Source organism: Oryctolagus cuniculus, chromosome 6 (assembly GCF_051225735.1).
Source record: "Oryctolagus cuniculus isolate XC-2025 breed Fujian yellow rabbit chromosome 6, ASM5122573v1, whole genome shotgun sequence".
In the NCBI taxonomy this organism is placed as follows: domain Eukaryota; kingdom Metazoa; phylum Chordata; class Mammalia; order Lagomorpha; family Leporidae; genus Oryctolagus; species Oryctolagus cuniculus.
The window spans coordinates 94,335,142-94,359,974 of NC_142872.1; the positions used below are offsets into that span (position 1 = coordinate 94,335,142).

General features: G+C 39.3%; 1 protein-coding gene across 2 annotated transcripts in view; it reads left to right on the forward strand.

The window, feature by feature from the left end:
• The window catches only part of PREX2 (phosphatidylinositol-3,4,5-trisphosphate dependent Rac exchange factor 2), a 334,883-nt gene that overhangs the window by 173,386 nt on the left and 136,664 nt on the right, over positions 1-24,833 (forward strand). For both annotated transcript variants that reach the window (XM_002710460.6, XM_089336348.1), the window contains exons 24-25: positions 13,158-13,380; positions 13,932-14,139. In XM_002710460.6, coding sequence (XP_002710506.2) covers positions 13,158-13,380; positions 13,932-14,139 — 431 coding nt within the window. The remainder of the gene's footprint in view (positions 1-13,157; positions 13,381-13,931; positions 14,140-24,833) is intronic.

Here is a 24,833-nt window from a genome sequence, read left to right on the forward strand (position 1 = left end):
AAGAGCTGTGGGAGCATTGCACATGCTAGAAGTTTGCGTAGAGTTTGGATTTCATTGTTGTACTGATAAAAACTAGTTGGGGACTGAAGTTCCCATTGGTGAAGTAACTTGCTCAAAGGCACACAGCTGGGGACAACAGTGGAATTTTAACATTGTGGGCTTTTTTCTTTTAATTTTCCCTTCTTTATTTTTCAGAGAGAGACAGAAAAAGAAATTTTTCCATCCAGTGTTTCACTCTCTAAATGCCTACAACAGCCAGGATCAGGCCAGGGTCAGGCCAAAGCCAGGAGTCTGGAATTCCAGATGAGTTTCCCCACATGGTGGCAGGGATCTGAGTTCTTTTTTTTAATTAATTTATTTATTTGAAAGTCAGATTTAGGCAGAAAGGGAGAGAGAGAGAAGCTGCCATCCACCGATTAACTCTCCAGATGGCCGCAATGGCGCAGAGCTCAGTGAGGCCAAAACCAGGAGCTAGGAGCTTCTTCCAGGTCTCCCACTTTTGTGGCAGGGACCCAAGCACTTGGGCCATCTTCCACTGCTTTTCTCAGGCCATTTAGCACATTTAGCAGGGAGCTTGGTGGAGCAACTTGGACTTGAACTGGTGCCCACATGGGATGCTGGTGTTGCAGGTGGCAGCTTTGCCCACTATGCCACAACACTGGTGCTGGGAATTGAGTCCTTGAGCCATCCTCTGCTCCCTCCAAAGATGGGCATTAGCAGGAAGCTGGATCTGAAGTGCAGTAGCCGAGACTAACACCAGGCAATGTGGTATGAGATGCTGGAAACTCATCACTTAGTTTGCTATATCAAATGCCCACCTATGGACCTTGCATTCTTTATTTTTTTTTAGTTGTGATTTTTTTAAGCCTACAGTAGATGCTGTGTTACACAGGCTATGTGCCAAACTGTATGGTTTTGACTACAAGGGCAGTAGAAGTTCAATAAAGGAAAAATTATTGTGGATTGAATAGTCAGTGAATGGTAGCTCCTATGAGTTGGGAAGATTTGTCATTGAGTAGAGGAAAAGAGACAGTGTTTTAAATAAAGAGAGCTGTCATAAGAAAAGGCAGAGACGGAGAAAAGAGATTGATCTCATTGATGAAACATTGGCATCCTGCCTGGACTAGAAAGAAGGATGTGAGTTGTATGCAATTAAAAAATAAAACCGACAAAATCGAATTTTTCCAGTAATATTTTGGAACATCATAATAATCAGATTTATGTATAGGAAAATCACCTTGGCAGAAGTATAGAGAAAGTGTTAGTGAGGAAAGAGTCAAAATTAGGGATAGTAAGTGGTATTATTATTATTATTATTATTTACCTTCCAGGATGCAAATTGATGATTTGGAGTAATATAAAAATGTTAGAGAATGGGGAGGAAAAGATCAGTTCAGGGTAAAAGAAGGAGGCAAAACACATTCAGGTTCATGAGGACTTGGCTGTGGCTCATGAAGAATGTGTCACTCCCTGTTTTCTAACAAACCTAACTAAGCCTTGCAATAAACTGAGAATGTGTGTTGTCAGGGATTTGAAGCATATAGTAGAGAATTTTCCCCAAAACGGTGGACAGTCTCAGACATACCATTCTGTAGGTGAGAAGTATGTTCCATGGTCTCCTAAGTAACTAGGATCCTGGAAGCTTTTAAAGCAGGGAAGGACAGGCAAATGAGCAGTGATGTTAGGTGATACAATAATATCTGCATTAAAGAAAACTCTTAGATACATTACTGTTTGGGTTCCAAAACAGCCTTGTATAGCAATCCTCATTATTCTACATCCTACTCGGGAAGGTTAGAACTTGCTGAAGTTCATGTAGTAAGTAGGTAAGCAATAGACTAGGTATCAACTTTATGGAATGCTCTCTCCTTAACTTTTATTTTTCATTTAGAAATTAAGAGAAGCCTGGGGCCCAAGTGCTTTAAAGATGCCATTGTGTTCATTCCATTTGATCATAAACATACTTAAATAGTTGGCAAGAAAATATTTCAGGGATCTTATCTGTTTGAATAAGCTGTAGAAACCTATGGGGGCCGGTGCTGTGGCATAGCGGGTGAAGCCGCCGCCTGCGGTGCCAGCATATGGGTGCCAGTTCGAGTCCTGGCTGCTATACTTCTGATCCAGTTCCCTGCTTATGTACCTGGGAAAGCAGTAGAGGATGGCCTAAGTCCTTGGGCTCCTGCACCCATGTGGGAGATCCAGAAGAAGCTCCTGGCTCCTGGCTTTGGATCATCACAGCTCCAGCTGCTGCAGCCAATTGGGGAGTGAAACAGCATATGGAAGACCTCTCTCTCACTGCCTTTCCTTCTCTCCCTGTGTAACTCTGACTTTTAAATAAATAACTAAATTTAAAAAAAAAAAGAAACCTATGATGCAAGTCCCAGTAAGACATAGAAGACATATAAGGTTAACTCCATGTATGTATCAAATACATGTCAATGGAAATAATAGTGCTTATGAATATAGATTTTAATTTCCATATATTGACTTTTAAACTCTTATTAGCAACACTAATAATAGGATTCTGTTTCTTCTAAATGAAGACTTTAACAGCCTTTATGAAATAAAATGTATCCATAGAAACTAAAATCTCAGAATGGATTTGCTTTATTTTCATTCTACAAGTTTTAGGCTTTAAGAATAGAAACCAGCTTATGTCTTAAATTTCTATAGCCAGGCTGCTGCAGTCATAATAGACTTCCTGGCAGGTTGTACATCCAGACTGCAGGTGTTTTCAGCACATGTGTGAGACAAGCGTGGGCCTTACTCAAGGCCTGAATGAATCCAACTCAGGCATTTATTCTCTGTGGAATAGATGGTGTGGGTGATTCCACTGTGAAACAAAGCCCTGTTTGGAAGAACTCTCTTCCCCTAAGTTACCCTGGCAACCTTCTTTATTCTAGAGTTATTCTTCTGCTCTAGAATTTTCTCATAATTGGAATTTTTGGGTATTGGGGATATTTCCTATATATAAATGTTTAATATGTATTCAAGGGAATATTTCCATTTACACAAAAACATTACATGTAGAAATTAGCAGACTTGTTTTGAACAATGCAAATACCTCACTTAGTAATGGTGAAAATTCTAAAATGGATAAATAGATTGGAAAATTGTGAATAAAATTCTTCCCCAGGTCCCCTTCTCCCAAGACGATGGTCCAATACAAACCTTTTATAACTCCATGCCAAAGGTGCTTTATACTTAATTGGAGTGGGAGGCTGGCTGAAAAAGAATAGCTTACCTTTGTATTGTTTGACTTTTAGTCAGATACATTGAAAACTTGAAGTTCCCTCTCAAAGAATTAATTATTTATTCTTGCCAGTATACAAATATGCCTTAATATCACTTACATTAAAAGCCCACATTTCCCTTGCTGTCCACATCCTCTCTCTGCACCTGTCTTGTTTCTTGGTTCCCTGTCCTGAACATCCCTGCTGTCTGTCCCCGCCTCACTTGCTCACCTGCCTCCTCAGCATGCTCCAGCCGTGCTCTGGTCCCTGCCTGTAGCTGAAGTCGTTACATTTTGCCAAAGTCCATTCACTGCCCCTGCAGTATTCCTTACCTTAGGTGACCTGATGCAGTTGACCTTGAACCTCTCGTTAGCAGTTTCTGTGACACCACGTTTGCCTGTTTCTCATCCTTTCTACACAGTGGTTCATTCCTGGTATTCTGTTCTAGTTGCTTTTTCTCTTTTCTGTCTCCGTTGTCCATCCCTTGGTAGTCCCATTCAGACTCCTGGATCACGTGAACTTTCCAACTACATGTAATGTGTAGTTTAGACTCCACACACCCAGTTTCACGTTGCTCCTCCCCCCCCAGGAGGTTGTCATATCTGCTGTTTTTTTCTAATCTCAGTATTATACCCATCCTTCATTGCTCAGTCTGAACACTTTGAGTTCATTCTTTCTTTTCTTAAAAAATGTTATTTAAGGTATACAAATTTCATGTATTTCATATGTACAGATTTGGGAACATAGTGATTCTTCCCACCCTACCCTCTCTCTTGCCCATAGCCCTACCCTTCCTCCTCCTTCCCCTCCTATTCCCATCCTTAATTTTTACAAAGATCTATTTTCAGCTTACGTTATACTCATAAGATTAGTTGTACTCTAAGTAAAGAGTTCAAAACACAGTAAGAAGAAAAAAACTGTTTGTCTCAACAGTAGAGACAAAGGCTGTAAATGATCATCGAATGTCAAAATGTGAGTTTCACTCCAATACATTACAATTTAGGTACTGTATTAGTTACCACAGACCTGGGAAAACATGGTATTTGCCTTTTGGGGGTTGCCTTATTTCACTAAGTATAATGGCTTCCAATTGTATACATTTTGTTGCAAAAGACAGGATTTCATTCTTTTTTTTTGGCTGAGCAGTTACTCCATAGGTATGTATACCATAATTTCTTTATCCAGTCATCAGTTGATAGACATCTGGGTTGTTTCCATATCTTAGCTATTGTGAATTGAATTCATTCTTCACCTCCGTTTTCTCTCACCATTCTTTAGATGGTCTCTACCATCGAAAATACGCAGTCTTCACTGCCTCTGGCGCTGACAGCTCGGGGTCACCCACTGCTGGGTCTCTCCTATTGAAGGTGTTCTTTTTTTAATTTTTTTATTTTTTTTTAACTTTTATTTAATGAATATAAATTTCCAAAGTACGATTTATGGATTACAATGGCTTCCCCCACATACCGTCCCTCCCACCCACTACCCTCCCCTTTCCCACTCCCTCTCCCCTTCCATTCACATCAAGATTCATTTTCGATTATCTTAATATACAGAAGATCAGCTTAGTATACATTAAGTAAGGATTTCAACAGTTTGCTCTCACACAGAAACATAAAGTGAAAAATAATAGATGATTTTTTTTAAATGATGATGAAATCAGATCAGACCTATTGTCATGTTTAATCCCAGTGAGAGTCAAGTTGGGAGTTGATAATTTCTTTTCTTTCTTTTTTTTTTACGGAGGATCAGTTTAGTATACATTAAGTAAAGATTTCAACAGTTTGCACCCCCATAAAAACACAAAGTGAAATATATTGTTTGAGTACTCGTTATAGCATTAAATCTCAATACACAGCACATTAAGGACAGAGATCCTACATGAGGAGTAAGTGCACAGTGACTCCTGTTGTTGACTTTACCAATTGACACTCCTGTCTATGGCATCAGTAGTCTCCCTATGCTCCGGTCATGAGTTTCCAAGGCTATGGAAGCCCTCTGAGTTCTCCGATTCTTATCTTGTTTAGACACGGTCATAGTCAAAGTGGAGGTTCTCTCCTCCCTTCAGAGAAAGGTACCTCCTTCTTTGAAGACCTGTTCTTTCCACTGGGATCTCACTCGCAGAGATCTTTTGCCAGAGTGTCTTGGCTTTCCATGCCTGAAATACTCTCATGGGCTTTTCAGCCAGATCCGAATGCCTTTAGGGCTGATTCTGAGGCCAGAGTGCTATTTAGGACATCTGCCATTCTATGAGTCTGCTGAGTATCTTGCTTCCCATGTTGGATCACTCTCCCCTTTATTTATTCCATCGGTTAGTGTTAGCAGGTACTAGACTTGTTTATGTGCTCCCTTTGACTCTTAGTCCTTTCATTATGATCAATTGTGAACTGAAATTGATCACTTGGAATAGTGAGATGGCATTGGTACATGCCACCTTGATGGGATTGAATTGGAATCCCCTGGTATGTTTTTAACTCTACCATTTGGGGCAAATCAGCTTGAGCATGTCCCAAATTATACATCTCTTCCCTCTCTTATTCCCACTCTTATGTTTAACAGGGATCACATTTCAGTTAATTTTTAACACTTAAGAATAACTGTGTATTAATTACAGAATTAAACCAGTCATATTAAGTAGAACAGACAAAAAAACTACTAAGAGGGATAATGTATTAAGTTGTTCATTAACAGTCAGGGCTATGCTGATCAAGTCACCGTTTCCCATAGTGTCCGTTTCACTTCAGGAGGTTTCCTTTTTGGTGTTCAGTCAGTTGTCACTGATCAGGGAGAACATATGGTATTTGTCCCTTTGGGATTGGCTTATTTCACTCAGCATGATGTGTTCCAGATTCCTCCATTTTGTTGCAAATGACTGGATTTCGTTGTTTCTTACTGCGGTATAGTATTCTAAAGAGTACATATCCCATAATCTCTTTATCCAGTCTACCGTTGATGGGCATTTAGGTCGGTTCCAGGTCTTAGCTATTGTGAATTGAGCTGCAATAAACATTAGGCTGCAGACCCCTTTTTTGTTTGCCAATTTAAATTCCTTTGGGTAAATTCCAAGGAGTGGGATGGCTGGGTCGAACGGTAGGGTTATCTTCAGGTTTCTGAGGAATCTCCAGACTGACTTCCATAGTGGCTTGACCAGTTTGCATTCCCACCAACAGTGGGTTAGTGTCCCTTTTTCCCCACATCCTCGCCAGCATCTGTTGTTGGTAGATTTCTGTATGTGAGCCATTCTAACCTGGGTGAGGTGAAACCTTATTGTGGTTTTGATTTGCATTTCCCTGATTACTAATGACCTTGAACATTTTTTCATGTGCCTGTTGGCCATTTGGATTTCCTCTTTTGAAAAATGTCTATTGAGGTCCTTGGCCCATCTCTTAATTGGGTTGTTGGTTTTGTTTTTGTGGAGTTTCTTGATCTCTTTGTAGATTCTGGTTATTAACCCTTTATCTGTTGCATAGTTTGCAAATATTTTTTTCCCATTCTGTCGGTTGTCTCTTCACTCTCCTGACTGTTTCTTTTGCAGTACAGAAACTTCTCAATTTGATGCAATCCCAAATGTTAATTTTGGCTTTGACTGCCTGTGCCTCCCGGGTCTTTTCCAGAAACTCTTTGCCTGTGCCAATATCTTGAAGGGTTTCTCCAATGTTCTCTAGTAACTTCATGGTGTCAGGTCGTAGATTTAGGTCTTTAATCCATGTTGAGTGGATTTTTGTGTAAGGCATAAGGTAGGGTTCTTGCTTCATGCTTCTGCACGTGGAAATCCAGTTTTCCCAGGACCATTTATTGAATAGACTGTCCTTGCTCCAGGAATTAGTTTTAGATCCTTGATCAAATATAAGTTGGCTGTAGATGTTTGGGTTGATTTCTGGTGTTTCAATTCTGTTCCATTGGTCTATCCATCTGTTTCTGTACCAGTACCATGCTGTTTTGATTACAACTGCCCTGTAGTATGTCCTGAAATCTGGTATTGTGATGCCTCCAGCTTTGTTTTTGTTGTACAAGATTGCTTTAGCTATTCGAGGTCTCTTGTGCCTCCATATAAATTTCAGCACCAATTTTTCCAGATCTGAGAAGAAGGTCTTCGGTATCTTGATTGGTATTGCATTGAATTTATAAATTGCTTTTGGGAGAATGGACATTTTGATGATATTGATTCTTCCAATCCATGAGCATGGAAGATTTTTCCATTTCTTGGTATCCTCTTCTATTTCTTTCTTTAAGGTTTTGTAATTTTCATCGTAGAGATCTTTAACGTCCTTGGTTAAGTTTATTCCAAGGTATTTGATTGTTTTTGTAGCTATTGTGAATGGGATTGATCTTAGAAGTTCTTCCTCAGCCATGGCATTGTCTGTGTATACAAAGGCTGTTGATTTTTGTGCATTGATTTTATACCCTGCTACTTTGCCAAAATCTTCTATGAGTTCCAATAGTCTCTTAGTAGAGTTCTTTGGGTCCCCTAAATACAGAATCATGTCATCTGCAAAGAGGGATAGTTTGAGTTCTTCCTTCCCAATTTGTATCCCTTTAATTTCTTTTTCTTGCCTAATAGCTCTGGCTAGAACCTCCAGAACTATATTGAATAGCAGTGGTGAGAGTGGACATCCCTGTCTGGTACCAGATCTCAGTGGAAATGCTTCCAACTTTTCCCCATTCAGTAGGATGTTGGCTGTGGGTTTTTCATAGATTGCTTTGATTGTATTGAGGAATGTTCCTTCCAAACCCAGTTTGCTTAGAGTTTTCATCATGAACGGGTGTTGTATTTTATCAAATGCTTTCTCGGCATCTATTGAGAGAATCATATGGTTTTTCTTCTGCAGTCTGTTAATGTGGTGTATCACATTGATTGCCTTGCGCACATTAAACCATCCCTGCATACCAGGGATAAATCCCACTTGGTCTGGGTGGATGATCTTTCTGATATGTTGTTGCATTCTATTGGCAAGAATTTTATTGAGGATTTTTGCATCTATGTTCATCAGGGATATTGGTCTGTAATTCTCTTTCAGTGCTGCATCTTTTTCCGGCTTAGGAATTAAGGTGATGCTGGCTTCATAGAAAGAATTTGGGAGGATTCCCTCTTCTTCGATTGTTCCGAATAGTTTGGGAAGAATTGGAGTTAGTTCTTCTTTAAATGTCTGGTAGAATTCAGCAGTGAATCCATCTGGTCCTGGGCTTTTCTTTGTTGGGAGGGCCTTTATTACTGTTTCAATTTCTGTCTCAGTTATGGGTCTGTTTAGGTTTTCGATGTCTTCCTGGTTCAATTTAGGTAGGTTGCATGTGTCCAGGAATCTGTCCATTTCTGATAGGTTTCCCTGTTTGCTGGCATACAAGTCCTTGTAGTAATTTCTGATGATTCTTTTTATTTCTGAGGTGTCTGTTGTTACGTTTGCTTTTTCATCTCTGATTTTATTGATTTGGGTCTTTTCTCTTCTTTTTTTAGTTAGTTGGGCCAATGGGGTCACCCACTGCTGGGTCTATCCTATTGAAGGTGTTCTTCCTGCTCTCGCTCTTGCTCACCCACACACAGTTGCTTCTGAGGGACAATGCCTTTCAACCACAGTAAAAGCCATGTCCTTCCAGTGGCTCCCGGGATCCTTTCATGAAGTGCTTTCCTCCTCCCACTACCCTCCCCCCAGCACTGTCTGTCTTGGCCACTCTGGTCTTCCTGATGGTCCTCAAATGCACTAGCGTGGGGCTTTTGCACTGGCTGTTCCTCTGCCAGGAACACTTCTTTTCCAGATATCCACATTCCTTACTCTCTCCTCCTTTAGGATTTTGCTGGAATATCAGATTTTCAGTTAAGCCTGCTCTGACTGCTCCAGGTAAAAGTCACAATCTGTTCTTCATTTCATCTCTGAATCTCCCAATCCTCTTAGTCTTCTGTATTCTGTGTTCAGTTACATGTACCATCTTCTAATATTAGACAATTGACTTACTGTATGTACTATTTACCTTTTCCCTCATTAGAATGCAGCTTCTCATAGGGCAGGAATCTTTACTGATGTTTCTCAAGACGCCTCGGACAATGCCTGACACATAAAGAGCCCTGTTATATAGGGTTGTCCCCTGTATGCGCAAGCTCAGCAACTCTACATTCAGCCAGCAGCAGAACATATATATTTAGAAAAATAAGAATAATACAAATTAAAAAATCAATGCAATATAACAACTGTTTGCATAGCATTTACACTGTGTTAGGTGTAAGCAGTCTAGATAAGATTTAAAGTATATAAGAGGACATAGATGGGTAATATGCAAATATTATGTCATGATATGTGAGAAACTTGAGCATCCTCAGGATTTAGTATCCATGGGAGTCCTGGAATCAATCCCCCTCTAATATTAAAAAAACAAATGTAATTGTTGGGTAGATAAGGAAAGGTGGTAATAAATATGGGTTATGTTGTCCATAATAGGTCTAAAGGCCTGCCCTTCCCAACTCAACTTTCCCCACAGCTTATATATTTATTTGTTGAAAAACTGCAATTTTTATTTAGGGAAAGGAGCTGTTTTTTCATTTTTAAGAAGCTTTTTCCAAAGCAGTTTAGTGAGCCCCGTGTTTCATTTGATGTTGTTGAAAACAGGTGGATGTTTTCAGGGCTAGTTACTATGACACAGTACGTGTCCTCATGCACATACCATTGACAGAGCACCAACTGCACTGTCTTTCTGTTAGGTTTGCATTTTAGAAAGGTCTAGCAGTTGTATAGTGGGACAAACTTTCTGGGAATAGAGGTTTGATCTTCCAAATCTCTCCAGTACATTGCCAGTACCTGTGCCTAAAGGGTCCCTCCCACTGGTTCCTCTTCTCATAGGGACAGCTGTCTGAGTGTTTTCATGTAACTTAGATTGTTACTGTAGCTGAACACCATGGATTGGTTCAGGTGGCTTCGGAAGATGTGACCACATCTGGTGGGGGTCTTCCTGCTGGGTGATGACATGGCAAAGGGTATCACATGGACAGAGAGAGCTTGCCAGAGAGAGCTTTTTCTACCAACAAGTCTACTCCCTCAATAATGCATTAATCTATGAATAGATGAATTTATGAATCCTTGAATGGATAAATCCATTCATGAAGCCCCTTAGAAAAGTCCCCATCTCCAAATACCATTGACATATGAATTTGGGAATTATGTTTCCAACACCTGAAATTTGAGGGACACATTCAAACCTTAGCAGACAACCCAAGATGGATGAAGCACTGCTTTCCTCATGCCCTTCCTTCCCAAGAGAGGTTCTTGGCAGAGAAGGTTCCAGACACATTTGCACAAACAGTGCACACCTCTTCCAAGTGTATGCAGAGGGGAGCACATTGTAATCATAGGCATTTATTTGTCTTGAGCAGAGAGAGCTGTAGGAAACAGCTGGTCCCATTGGCAAGGGACTTCCCCCTTCTCTCCCTGATCATTTAACTAACACTTCATTACATTGCCCTGTTCACTTCTTTCTCCAGGTTTCTAATTATCTGGCTTATGTATATATTATATAATTGTTACACACACACACACACACACATGCACACACTACATGTAGATGTAGATAGCTAATTGAGTATGTATTTATATATGTTATGCATGTAACTGTAATGAGATACTTGTTGTCTATGCCAATAATATTACATTGTTTTTACCTGTGTCCTTACCAGACCATAAACTCCAGGAGAACAAGGGCTATATCTCCAGCATTTAGCACAAGGCCTGGAATGGAAGTCTTCTTTCCTATTTTTGAGTGTATGAGTAATTAGGTAAAGCAGAAGCCGAGAAGCAAAGCATAAATTCTTATTAGAGTGGATTCTGTGACTTAGTAACATTGATATCTGTACCTCTGTGTGTGCCATGGGAACCTCATCTAAGACTTATTTTGTAATAACAGTGGAAAAGAAGTGGCTGAAATTCTGATTCTGACTTCAAATTCTAGGTCTGTTTCATGTAAATCTCCAGGTCAAAGTTCCTTCATGTTATTACATGAAGGAGATAGACTTGGAATTCTCTAAATCCTTTGCTTTCTTTCAGGGTTAGGATGGTTTTATTACACATTCTTTTCTTTTTTTTTAAGATTTATTTTTATTTATTTGAAAGACAAAGTTACAGAGAAAGGTAGAGACAGAGAGAGAGGTCTTCCATCCACTGGTTCACTCCTCAGGTGGCCTCAATGGCCGGAGCTGAGCCAATCTGAAGTCAGGAGCCAGGAGCTTCTTCTGGGTCTTCCACACGGGTGCAGGGGCCCAAGAACTAGGGCCATATTCTACTGCTTTCCCAGGCTATAGCAGAGAGCTGGATTGGAAGAGGAGTAGGTGGGACTAGAACTGGCACCCACATGGGATGCTGGCACTTTAGGCCAGGACTTTAACCTGCTGCATCACAGTGCCAGCCCCACACATTATTTTTAAACTTGTTAGTAATTTTACTAATAATTCCCTGCATTTCAGTCTAGTTTTATTTAGATTCCTAAGTATGCTAGCACTTTTCTGAGCTACACAGCTTCTAACAAATTATTAGAAAGCATAGTTTAATGTACATATACATGTTTATGTATGTATAAACATATATATATATATATATAGTAAACCTGTATGAAACATGTAAGTCCATAATCTACTGGTGAGCTTTTTAGTGACAGGATATGATTTTAATATATACTTTTCAAGTTAATCCTAGGAAAGTTAAGCAATGATCAGTGTTAGTCAAGTTCTATTCTTTTCAGTGGTCAACTTATAACTCTACTAGTAGGATCAATAGGTAGGGACATGTTATATTTTTCTTTTCTTTTTTTTTTTTTTCTTTTTTGACAGGCAGAGTGGACAGTGAGAGAGAAAGACAGAGAGAAAGGTCTTCCTTTGCGGTTGGTTCACCCCCCAAGCAGGAACAGCATATAGAGATTCCTTAGTCCATATCCCTTATTTGATTCAGGCTAGCTAGTGGTAAGATGATTATATATAAGGAGGATTACAGTGTGCTATAACCCAGCTTGTACCCAGGGATATTGAACCTAGGCAAGGGCTCAGGGAAGGCCCCTTGATGATTTGATAGAATTTAAAGATGCATAGGAAAAAAAAAAAAAAGTCTGGCAATGAAGAAAGAACATTCTAAGCACCTTAGCAGCATGTCCAAAGGCCCAGAGTGAGTAGATAGTGTGTGAGAACTACGTGACAGTCAAAAGGCGCTTAGGAAGAGAGCTTGAGATAAATTAGGTAAGGGTCAGACTTTGGATAGCTTTATAGACCATGGCAAGGAGTAGATGGATTTGAATGGAAACCTACTACAAGATTTGCATCACTGGAGTGGCCACTGTTTTAAGCTTCATAAGTCATTCTGGTATCAATTTATTCTTAGTGGCATAAAAGTAGAGTGCACACCAGTCTTCTGCTGATCTTGACTGCAGGAAGCCTGGGGAGCACAGCCCCCTGCCAGGCTGGGTCAACATTACTACAGTTTGCTGTCTGACCTGTTCACAGACTCTTGCTTGGCATCAGCTTTCTGATGATGCTTAGAATTATCCCATTTTCTTCTGCCCTTGACCCAACCAGCACCTTATTCTGCTATCTTGCCTCACTTTAAAGATGTGATTCCTATTCTGAGAACATCAGAATAGGAATCTATCTATCAGACTGTCTCAGCTGCTGAGAGCTTGTGAATTTGAGTCCCAGTAAATTTCATTCGTCACTGAAATTCAGTTCTTTCAACTCCTAACTTGTAATTAGAATTTCAAAGGATTCATATGCTGCCTATGTTGCTTTGCTTTATTAAGAATGAGTTTTGAAGTAATAATTTAAATTCTTACAGCTCAGTTTATTTCACTCATTGCTGTTGAAATGATTTGATTTTTTTATTTTGTTATGGATGATGCAAGTGAAATCCCTGTGAGTTCTTACTGTGTGTTTAACTGCATTTTATTTCCTTTTTTAACCTGCAGTTTTCTCGTGTACTGAAGAATAGAGCATGGCCCACCTTCAAACAGGCCAAATCTAAAATCTCCCCACTGCACAGCAGTGATTTCTGCCCTACCAACTGTCACGTCAATGTGATGGAAGTTTCTTATCCCAAAACATCGACCTCACTCGGGAGTGCATTTGGTGTCCAGTTGGATAGTAGGAAGCATAACTCTCATGATAAAGAGAATAAATCTACTGAACAAGGTATGTAAGCTTTTGAGACTTCATCAGATCATAAAAAGTAATTTATACAATCATGAGTATTCTAGAATCCTGTAGTTTGGTAGATTCCTGCCATGTAAGCAAGCCTGAACTTTTACAAAGAGAGGATTGCTCATGCAATGTTATGGATAATTATACCCAAGTGTATATAGTGAGACTAGAGTGTGACATATTTAATATTCCCCTTGTAAGAAAGATGATTTCTCTTACCTTCCTTCTATGTATGATAGGCACAGCTCATCTTATTATGAAAGTTACTACTCTGAAATGACCCTGTTACTGTGAGAAAAATAAAAGAAGAGCAGCTGCGGGATGCATAATGTCATTCTGCTCCATTGGAGTGGGACAAGGAGTCAAACTGTATTTGTAGCTTTTCATTTCAACACTCCACAAACTTGAATTCCTGAATTCAGTTCACCATTGGATTGGCATTTTAATTTATGTGAGCATGGGCCACTCAGATGAAGTGGACCGTATAGTTATTATAAGGTAAAGGTCATCAGTATTATTATGGGATGATTGTCATTCCTCAGGGAAGCTGAGCCCCATGGTGTACATTCAACACACCATCACCACTATGGCGGCCCCTTCGGGTCTGTCTCTGGGACAGCAAGATGGCCATGGTCTCCGCTATTTATTAAAAGAAGAAGACTTAGAAACCCAAGATATCTACCAGAAACTGCTGGGCAAACTCCAGACAGCACTGAAAGAAGTGGAGATGTGTGTTTGTCAAATAGATGAGTAAGTATCTTGCACTGTACTTTTCAGCTTCCCTTAAAAAATATATGTAGAAAGTGTGACTTTTGAAAAATGTTTGACAAATTCTGTCACTCTCTATCTTTAGTTTTTGTAAATTTAGGACATTTATTGTGATAATGTAGCTCTTAAAAATGATTTAAATTATAAATATATAGGTAGATATTTTAGCAAGCATTTCATACTAGGGGAGAGAGTTAACACAATTCCGTCATATACAAGAACACTAAGTCTCTGTGTGAAAATTTTAGGTTGAAATCTATGTTTTTAAAGGCACTAACTGTGGATTGGGATTTCCGTGTATCATTTACACGTCAGAGTACAAATGTACTCAAGAGATATTCATGAAACATACAAAGTATAATAAATGCTTAACATGCTTGTTTACTGAGTAAATGGAAAAGCATATATCTTTGGATCTAATAATTTCTCCTGTTCTGATTGAATTAATGGCTTACTAAGCCATAACACAAATAACTGTGCCAGCAATTAGAAATTTTCAACCAAGAGAAGACAGAGGTAGTTAATGAGCACATTTCCAAAGAGATCAACTCTCATTCTTATTTAAGAATTTGGCAGTTGGAGAATTGCCCGAGCTCTGTAGGATGATTTGTTGCATTGTGGCTTGTGGTTGGGCTTTTCATCTGGTCAAAGCAGCTCTATAGAGTCCAAACAGCATGAGATTTGGGGTAGCTCAGTCATTCATCTGTGAAAGTGGGTGAGGAATAATTAAATCAGGATTGTGGTGAAAGTATACAAATGAATGTCAGTATAGTATCTCTGTTGGTGTGTTTGCTCATCCATTCAAGGAATGGAAATTATTGTGTATTCCTACAGCTGGTAGATTCTGAACACACTGTATAAGCACCACTATCCTCTTTTTAGTTTATGAAGTTACTGATTTAAATTAAAATCAAATGTGTGTTGTTTATACCACAGGTATTCTATATTTCTATGAATAACTCAGGTTTATTTACTTATTTATTTGAAAGGCAATTGTTAGAGGGAGAGGGAGAGGCAGAGAGAGAGAGAGAGAGAGAGAGAGAGAGAGAGATTTCTGTCTGCTGGTTCACTAATCAAATGGCTACTATGGCCTGAACTGGGCCTGTCCAAAGCCAGGAGCCAGGAACTTCTTCCTGGTTTCCCAAATGAGTGGTATTGTCCCAAGGACTTGGGCCAGCTTCCACTGCATTTCTGGACCATTAACAGGGAGCTGGATCTGAAGTAGAACAGCTGGAACTTGACCTGCGCCCATATGGGATGCAGGCATTGCAGGTGGTAGCTTTACCAACTTGCCACAATGCCTGCCCTGGATAAATAATTCACTTTTTTTTTTAAAGATTTATTTACTAATTTGAAAGGCAGAGTTATGGAGAGGCAGAGAGAGAGACAGAGAGAGGTCTTCAATCTGCCGGGTTACTTCCCAAATAGCCACTATAGCCAGAGCTGAGCTGATCCGAAGCGAGGAGCCAGGAGCTTCTTCTGGATCTCCCATGTGGATGCAGAGGCCCTAGGACTCATACCATCTTTTGCTGTTTTCCCAGGCCATAGCAGAGTGCTGGAATGAAGTGGAGCAGCCAGGACTAGAATAGGTGCCCATAGGGATGCTGGCACTGCAGGTGGTGGCTTTACCCACTATGCCACAATGCCAATCCTGATAATTCAGTTTTGACAGAAATATTTAGGACATAATCCAAAGCTTTGTTGTAATTAGACATCTAATATTTTTTAAAAAAAAAATTATTTGAAAGAACAACAGAGAGAGAGAGAGAGAGAGAGAGAAGAAAGATCTCCTATCTGTCGGTTCACTCCACAAATGGCTTCAACAGATGGTGCTGAGCCAGGCTAAAGCCAGGAGCCAAGAACTGCATATATGTTTTGGGTTGGTGGCAGGGACCCAAGCACATGGGCCATCTGCTGCTGCCTTCCCAGGCACATTAGCAGTGAGCTGGATTAGAACCAGAGCAGCCAGGACTTGAACTGGTGCTCTGATATGGGATGCTGGCATTAAAGTGGTGACCCAATCTGCTGGGCCACAATGCCAATCCCTAGACATTATATTAATAAAGTCATAATTGACATGGTGTCTTGCTTTACATATCTGTGAAATGTCTACATCCAAATCACTGTAATATTTTATTATATAAAATATTAAAACATCAAATAATATTAATATTAATATTATCTATTTAATAAAATATCCCTACATATTAAATAAAATCAAATATTATTATATTGATAATATAATATTTTTATTATATTGAAATATTTTCTATTTTTAAATATTTTATTTACTTGTTTTTTTAACTGTAGTAACATTTATTAATATTTACCAAGACTATGGTGCCAAATAGGTCACAGGGACTCAGTTCCAAGGGAACAAGGGCTTGATATTACACAGTGCTGCAGGGATGACCAGACCAGAATGGAACTAAAGGGACATTATTTAAAAGTGAACCCAAATTTACACTCAGAAGACCACAGTTCCCTGTGTTAACCCACTGAGAACATTAACTCTTGAAATGACTCTGGTAAGAGTCAGATCTTTCAGACACATCTAAGTGACCACTTCAGCATAGAAACTCATAAATAGGCTGTGGGAACTCCAAACAATCCTTATGCTGGAAAATGTCATAAGTTCAGGTGTCTTAGAAATGATGAGCCCAGCATCACACAAGTAGTGAAAAGCACAAATGTGTCTGATCAGTGTCAGGATGGCCCCAAGGTTGCTTTTCTCAAGCAGACAATATTTTTATTTATATAAACTGAACGAATATATTTAGGAGCACAGTGATATGTACCACACTACCTTTCCTCCTCCTTCCTTTTTTAATTTTCACAATTGCATTCTTTCAGTTTATTTTATAATCATAAGCTCAACACTCCACTAAGTAAATAAATCAACAGATAGAAGGAAAAAAAATCACTGTTCCTCAGCAGTAGAGAGAAGCACTGTAAACAATAATCAAATCTCTAAATGTCAGTTTCACTCATATACATTACTTTTTTTGTACTCTATTAGTTACTACAGATCAGGGAAAACATAAGATATTTGTTTTTCTTGGACTGGCTTGTTTCACTAAGTATAATGGTTTCCAGTTTCATTCATTTTGTTGCAAAAGACAGGATTTGATTCTTTTTTATAGCTGAATAGTATTCCATAGTGTATCTATCACATTTTCTTTATCTAGTCATCGGTTGATGGACATCTGAGTTGATTCAATATTTACTGTTAATATGTTATTTTTCTGGTTTTATGAGGCTTTTAGAATTAATATCCTGGTTTATCCCCTCTAACAAACTATTTTTAAAAATTAGTTAAAACCATTTTGTGTATTAAATTATGACTTTCCAATTTAGAGATAAATTAAGCTGTTTGAGGTTATTATGAGAATAGGAGATTCTTTAAGCAACTGAATGATATCTTAGAATTGTCGTAGAACCTTGTGATAGAAAGTTCATGTTTTATGTCAAAAAAAAAAAGGCCAGCGCCGCAGCTCACTAGGCTAATCCTCTGCCTTGCGGCTCCAGCACACCGGGTTCTAGTCCCGGTCGGGGCGCCAGATTCTGTCCCGGTTGCCCCTCTTCCAGGCCAGCTCTCTGCTGTGGCCAGGGAGTGCAGTGGAGGATGGCCCAAGTGCTTGGGCCCTGTACCCCATGGGAGAAGTACCTGGCTCCTGCCATCGGATCAGCGCGGTGTGCCGGCTGCAGCGCGCCGGCCATTTCGGCCATTGGAGGGTGAACCAACGGCAAAGGAAGACCTTTCTCTCTCACTGTCCACTCTGCTTGTCAAAAAAAAAAAAAGTTCATGTTTTAGGATATTAAATTTTGCTTTATTTAATAAATAAGAATTTCTTATATGAGAATACTTGAAAAAGCTCATAGAAAATGAAATTAAAATATTTGGTGCAAAAATTTTGAAATCTCTGCATCTGAGTATGCAATGTTAATTTTTTAAAAAGATTTTATTTATGTATTTGAAAGGCAGAGTTACAGAGGTAGAGAGAAAGAGAGGGAGAGACAGAGACAGAGACAGAAAGAGGAGAGGTCTTCCATACGCCGGTTCACTCCCCAAATGGCCACAATGGCCACAGCTTGGCCGACCTGAAGCCAGGAGCCTGGAGCTTCCTCCAGACTTCCCACATGGGTGTTGGGGCCCAAGAACTTGGGCCATCTCCAGTGCCCTCCCAGGCCATTGCAAAGAGCTGGATCAGAAGAGTAGCAGCCTGGACTTGAACCGGTGCCCATATAAGATGCTGGCACTGCAGGCAGCAGTTTTACCTGGTGTGCCATAGCTCTGGCCCTACAGTGTTCTATTTTAGAAACCAGTTCTTTTCCTCTCAAGGTATTAGGAAATGTGTAGAAGAATCTTTTTTAATAAGGCAGCAAAAAGTGATGTTGAATCATTGATTCTACCTCTCAAAGGGATTTTACCAGAACACCTGGACCGATCACCTACTTGCTGTTAGACCAAGAGTGATTGCCCAGCTTTTTAGCTGACTGCTTTTGTTAGTGGCAGGATTGTTGCTCTGCCTCTGCTGACACTGCGTGGAGACCAAGCCTATACTCCGCTGGTTGTCCATCACTGCTGGGCAGTCATCCAGGCTGTGTCTCTGGTAATTTATTGATTTTTTTCTCCTTAAGTTCAAGTAAGGTAGGCCTATTTTCAAGAAAAAAGTTTGAGCTAGTGACCTCCCTTTACTTGGTTAAAAATGCCTATATTGTAATCACTCGTTACAGAAAGGGATGATTTTTTTACATAACTAAAAATACTTAAAATGATTTTTTTAACTTAAGATTTCCCCCACTGTCTTATTCTACAACTTTTTTCTTTTTTTAAATTTTATTTCTGATACAAGTTTCATGTATTTCATATATAAAGATTTAGGAACATAGTGACACCCTCCCCCAACTCCCTCCCACCCAGGCTCCAACCCATCCTCCTCTTCCCTTTTACAGTCCCACTCTTAATTTTTACAAAAAATCTATTTCCACTTACTTAACAATCTTTCAGTAAACCCTACACTTAGTAAAAGAGTTCAACAAATAGTATGAAGGAAAGAAAACAAAACATGACAAGAAAAAAAAAACAAAACCTGGTCCTCAATGGAAGAGACAAGGGCTGTAAACAATCATTGAATCTCGAAATGTCTATTTCACTCTAGTATGTTACATTTCAGGTACTCTATTAGTTACCTCAGATCAGTCAAAACATATTATATCTGGCTTTTTGGGACTGGCTTATTTCACTAAGTATAATGGTTTCCAGTTGCATTCATTTTGTTGTAAAAAACAGGATTTCTTTTTTTTTTTTTTTTTACACCTGAGTAGTACTCCATAGTGTGTGTGTGTGTGTGTGTGTGTGTGCGTGATAGTTTCTTTATCCAGTCAATAGTTGATGGACATCTGAGTTGATTCTGCATCTTAATATCTTCGCTATTGTAACTGTGCTGCAATGAACATGAGGGTACAGATAATTGTTTCATTTGCTGATTTCTTTTGGTTTGGGTAAATTCTCAGTACTGGCATGGCTGGATCATATTGTAAATCTATGTTCTGATTTCTGAAGTATCTCCATATTGTCTTCCACAGTGGCTGCACCAGTTTACATCCCCACCAACCGCGGACCAGGGTACCTTTTCCCTACATCCTTGCTGGCATTTGTTGTTTGTTGATTTCTATATGTGAGCCATTCTAACTGAACTGAGGTGAAACCTAAGCATTGCCCTGATGGGTAATGATCCTGAGCATTTTTTCAAGTGTCTGTTGGCCATTTGGATTTCCTCTCTTAAGAATTGTCTTTTCAAGTCCTTTGCCCCTTTCTTAACTGGTTTGTTTGTTTTGCTCTTGTTGAATTTCTTGAGCTCTTTATAGATTCTGGATGTAAAGCCTTTATCAGTTGCAAATTATTTCTCCCATTCATCAGTTGCCTCTTCACTTTCCTGAGTGATTTTTTTTGCAGTGCATCAGCTTCTGAGCTTGATGTATGTAATTCCATTTGTTCATTTTGGCTATGATTGCCTGTGCTTCTGGGTTTTTTTCCCAAGAAATCTTCATCGATGCCAATGTCTTGCAGAGTTCCACCACTGTTCTCTAGTACTTTGATTGTATCGGGTCATAGATTTAGGTCTTTGATCCATTTTGAGTGGATTTTTGTGTAAGTTTTAAGGAGGTAGGAGTCTAGTCTCATACTTCTGCATGCGGAGATATTTCCATAGCACCATTTGCAAAAGAGACTGTCTTTCCTCCAGGTATTGATTTTATCTCCTTTGTCAAAGATAAGAGTTGTGGATGCATGCATTGATTTCTGGAGTTTCTGTTCTGTTCCACAGGTCTACAAGTCTGTTTTTGTGCTAGTACCAGGCTGTTTTGACTATAACTGATCTGTAGTATGTGTTGAAATCAGGTATTCTGATGCCACCATCTTTGTTTTTGTTGTATAAGATTGCTTTAGCTATTCAGGGTCTCTTGTGTTTCCAGGTGAGTTTTAGCATCATTTTTCTAGATCTATGAAGAATGGCATTGGTATTTTGATTGGGACCACATTGAATCTGTAAATTGCCTTTGGTAGTATGGACATTTTGATGATATTGAGTCTTCCTATCCATGAGCATGGAACATTTTCCATTTTTAATGTCTTCTTCTGTTTCTTTCTTTAGTGTTTTATATTTTTCATCATAGAGATCTTTGACATCCTTGGTTAAATTTCTCCAAGGTATTTAATTCTTTTTGAAGCTATTATGAATGAGACTGATCTTTAAGTTCTTTCCCTGTCATGACCTTGTCTGTATATACAAAAGCCATTTTTTTTGTTAGTTTTATATCCTGCCACTTTCCCAAACACTTTTATGAGTTCCGGTAGTCTCTTAGTGGAGTCCTTTTGCATCCCCTATATATAGGATCAAGTCATCTGCATATAGAGAAATTTTGAATTCCTCCTTTCCAAATTGTATTCCTTTGATTCCTTTTTCTTGCCTAATGGCTCTGGCTAAAACTTCCAGGACTGTGGTGAATAGCAGTGTTGAAAGTGGGCATCCTTGTCTGGTTCTGGATCTTAATGGCAATGCTTACAACTATTCCCCTATTTAATACGGTACTGGCTGTGGGTTTATCATAAATTGCCTTGATTGTGTTGAGGAAGGTTGTTTCTATACAGAATTTGCTTGAGGTTTTCATCATGAAAGGATGTTGCATTTTATCAAATGCTTTCTCTGCATCTGTTGAGATAACTAATAGTTTTTGTTCTTAATTTGTTAATGTGATTTATCACATGTATTGATTTGCAAATGTTCACCCATCCCTGCATACAAGCCTTTGTGATTCCTTTGTGATTAATGAAGGCTTTGTGATTCTTTTTTCACTTTGGGAAGCTAATGGGCTGTTTTATGGTTAATGATACTTAGATACTGGAAATAAGTAAAGGGAAACATAATTGAGAGATAATCTAAAACCTTTGATGACATTGCAGAAGGGAGGATTTGTGTATTCTCACAGAGAAGAAATGAATGCAGACTGTTGGAAGCTAGTGAAGATAGGAAATTTGAATACAGACTTCAAATTGCAGATGCCAGATACCTAGGATTAAGTGATGAGCAAGTTTCATTGAAGGTGGACTGAATAAAAAAGAATTAAAGAGGATACATGTATTCTGGCTTGATGAACTGAGAGAAGTGGACACCTTGCATTGTTGGGGTGTTAGTGACCTGGAGGTTACTAAAGGGGTGGTGGTGTGGTGTGGAATTATCTTTTAAGGTTTCTCAAGCATTTTTCAGGTCAATGTACAAAAAGACACAGCCTCATAAAAGCCAACATTTATTCACGTATGTACCATGCAGAGTTGTATTAATTACATGCATTGACTTCTCTCTTCCATGATTTGCATTATAAAACACTGGATTGTGTCACAGGTCCCTCTAAATATAAATTATAATAAACCTATTTTGACTACTCTGCTATTAGCATCTTCCCCTTCTCTGTAAAATGTCTCTCTCTCTTCAGCTCATCAAGCCAGAGTCCAGGTATCATCATCAGTTCTCTTTCTTTCCCTTTCACTTCCAGTACCTCAACAGTTCTGTCAGTTATACTTAAAAATGTGTCCAGCATGATCACCGTAGACTGGGTCACCACCATACCTCTCTGGTACCACCACAGGAGTTTCTGAGCTCTGTCTCTCTCTCATACATTCCACATTCAGCAAGCTCCAGGGACATCTGTAAGGAGCAGTCGTATAGTCTCCAATTCAAACCATGTCATGACACTCCATGGCAGTTGACATGATACCAAATTCACTGTGGTGGCCTGCAAGTTCCTGTCGACCTGTCCACACTAATCTCACCAGCTCCAACTGCACTAGCCACTTTCTGTCCCTGTCCTTGAAGAGGCTCTGCTTAGTTTTGTCTGCTTCTGAGGTCTGCTGCCTCCTGGATACTCAAGGTCTGGGCTAACGGCAGGTCCTTATAGAGGCTGTGCTTAGTCCCCAACATAAAATATCTCTGCCTATGTCCCCCAATTGCATCATAACTTTTCAAGATGTCTCCTAGTTTTCATATAAGGTGTTTCTATTCAGTGTTATGTAACCAAAATCTATAAAATTCTTAGACTTAAAACAACACATGCTTCTTTCTGATCACTCTACGTGTCCATCTTGGGGCACAGGCTGACGGAGCTCCTGTTAACTGGAATATCTCTGATTGCCATGGCAGGGAGAAGGGAAGGAGGAGAATTGTGCAATGGCATGCTACCAGGCTTCTACCAGAAGTGACCTATGTGTACTAGCTAAAGCAAGTCACACGGCTATGCCAGTGACCCTTAATCATGTGCCTGGTACAACTGGAATGCTGTGTACAGCACTATTGGCCATCCTGTTTCTTCCAGAATACAGGAAGAAAGGGGTTCAGCTTCACTGGCATATGCTCATTGTGTGTCTCACTCATCTCACCTCTAAAATGAGGATGAGGATATTAATAATGGTGATGATAATATTTAAAGTGCACAGATAAATTCAACATACTACATACAAAACTATTACTGAACAGATTTAGGGGGAGCTTGATATTGAATAGCGTAGTGCTTGGGTTTTAATCAGTGGATCTTTAGTGGGTAACTTGCTATTGTATACAAGCAAAAGTAAGGGAACATATTTTTACATGCACAAATAAAATATTATAGCATGATGCCTTGCTGCTGCTTTTCAAAAAAATCTTGAAATTTCAAAAATCTTGAAATTTTATTCCAAGCGTAGTGTCAAAAACATGGTTTTCCTATCATTTGTTTGTAAACTTAACACTTGTTCCCACAGGGTCCTTGCAGACATGATAGCAGCTGTTGATAATGAAAAACAAATATGTGGAAACAGTTCCTATAACTTTGGAGAAATTGTGTATGCTTAGCCCCATGACTTTTGATTTAAAATATTCTTAAGCACAGAGGACTCCTTACAAAGTGAAAACTCCTGCATCTCTTTCCTCTTTGGTATTCAGTGTTCGTCTGTGCAATGTGGAGCTTGGATAATTGGAGTTAGTCTAATGTTTTAATCTTTTGGGTGGAAGGAGTGAATAAATACACAATATGTCTTACAAAACATAAAGGTATCTTTGCAAATAGAAACAGTGTGTTTAAAATAATTCATGGCTTTCTATTATTGAAATGTGCACTGGGCCTTGAGCAGTGTGACACAGCTCCCTCAATTTTTAGTGGTGTCTACAAACTATAAAATGCCAAACTATCCCCTCAGTGTGAGACTTTACCCAACTGTTATTTAAATTGCAGCTCTATGTTTCCTTCTCTTCTTTGTTTTTCTCCTTAACATTTGTCACCATCTGATATACTGATATTCTGCAAAATTTGCTTGCACGGTTTTTCTTCTCCCAGGAGAATTCGAGCTGCAAGCAGGCAGAGCCTTTTGTGTGTTTTAACACATGGTACAATTAAATGTGTTTAGTTAATTAGCGAAATCACTTAACAACTGTTTACTCAAGGCATACCACTGAGTTTGATGTTACAATGTGTGGGTAAGAGGTATAAGGTATCTTCATAGTCTTAGAATAGCAAGAGAAACATCACATTGCTATGAGAAAATGAGTGTCAACTCTGATGCTACTGATGCGAACTGATGTCATAGATGTTTAGTACATAAGAAGATTATTGTTGTTCTGATAAACCAAGCGTGAACCCTTTGTTTAGATATGGTGTGATCCATTTTGCAAATTTTACTACATGCTGTTTGATAATAGAGATGGATTCCTTTTCTGCCTAATTTTGAGCTAAACAGGTTTTTAAGAAAGATTTCTTTATTTAATTGGATGGTAGAGTAACAGAAAGGGAAGGGGAGAGAACGAAAGAGATCTTCCATCTACTGATTGACTCACTAAATGGCTTCAATTGCCAGGGCTTGGCCAGATGGAAGCCAAGAGCCAGAACTCCTGGGTCTCATAGGTGGGTGAAAGAGGCAGAAGCATTTGTCCATCTTCTGCCTTCCCAGGTGTGTTAGCAGGGAGCTGAATTAGAAGCGGAGCAGTGAGGCCATGAATCAGTGCTCTAATGTGGGATGCCAGCATCACAAGTGGTGGCTTACCCCTACTGTAACAACACCACCAACCCCTGAGTTAAAGTTGCAACAGAAACATTCTGCAGGAAGTATTCAAACCTAGGGTTGGGGGTTCAGAAGCTACTCAAAGTCT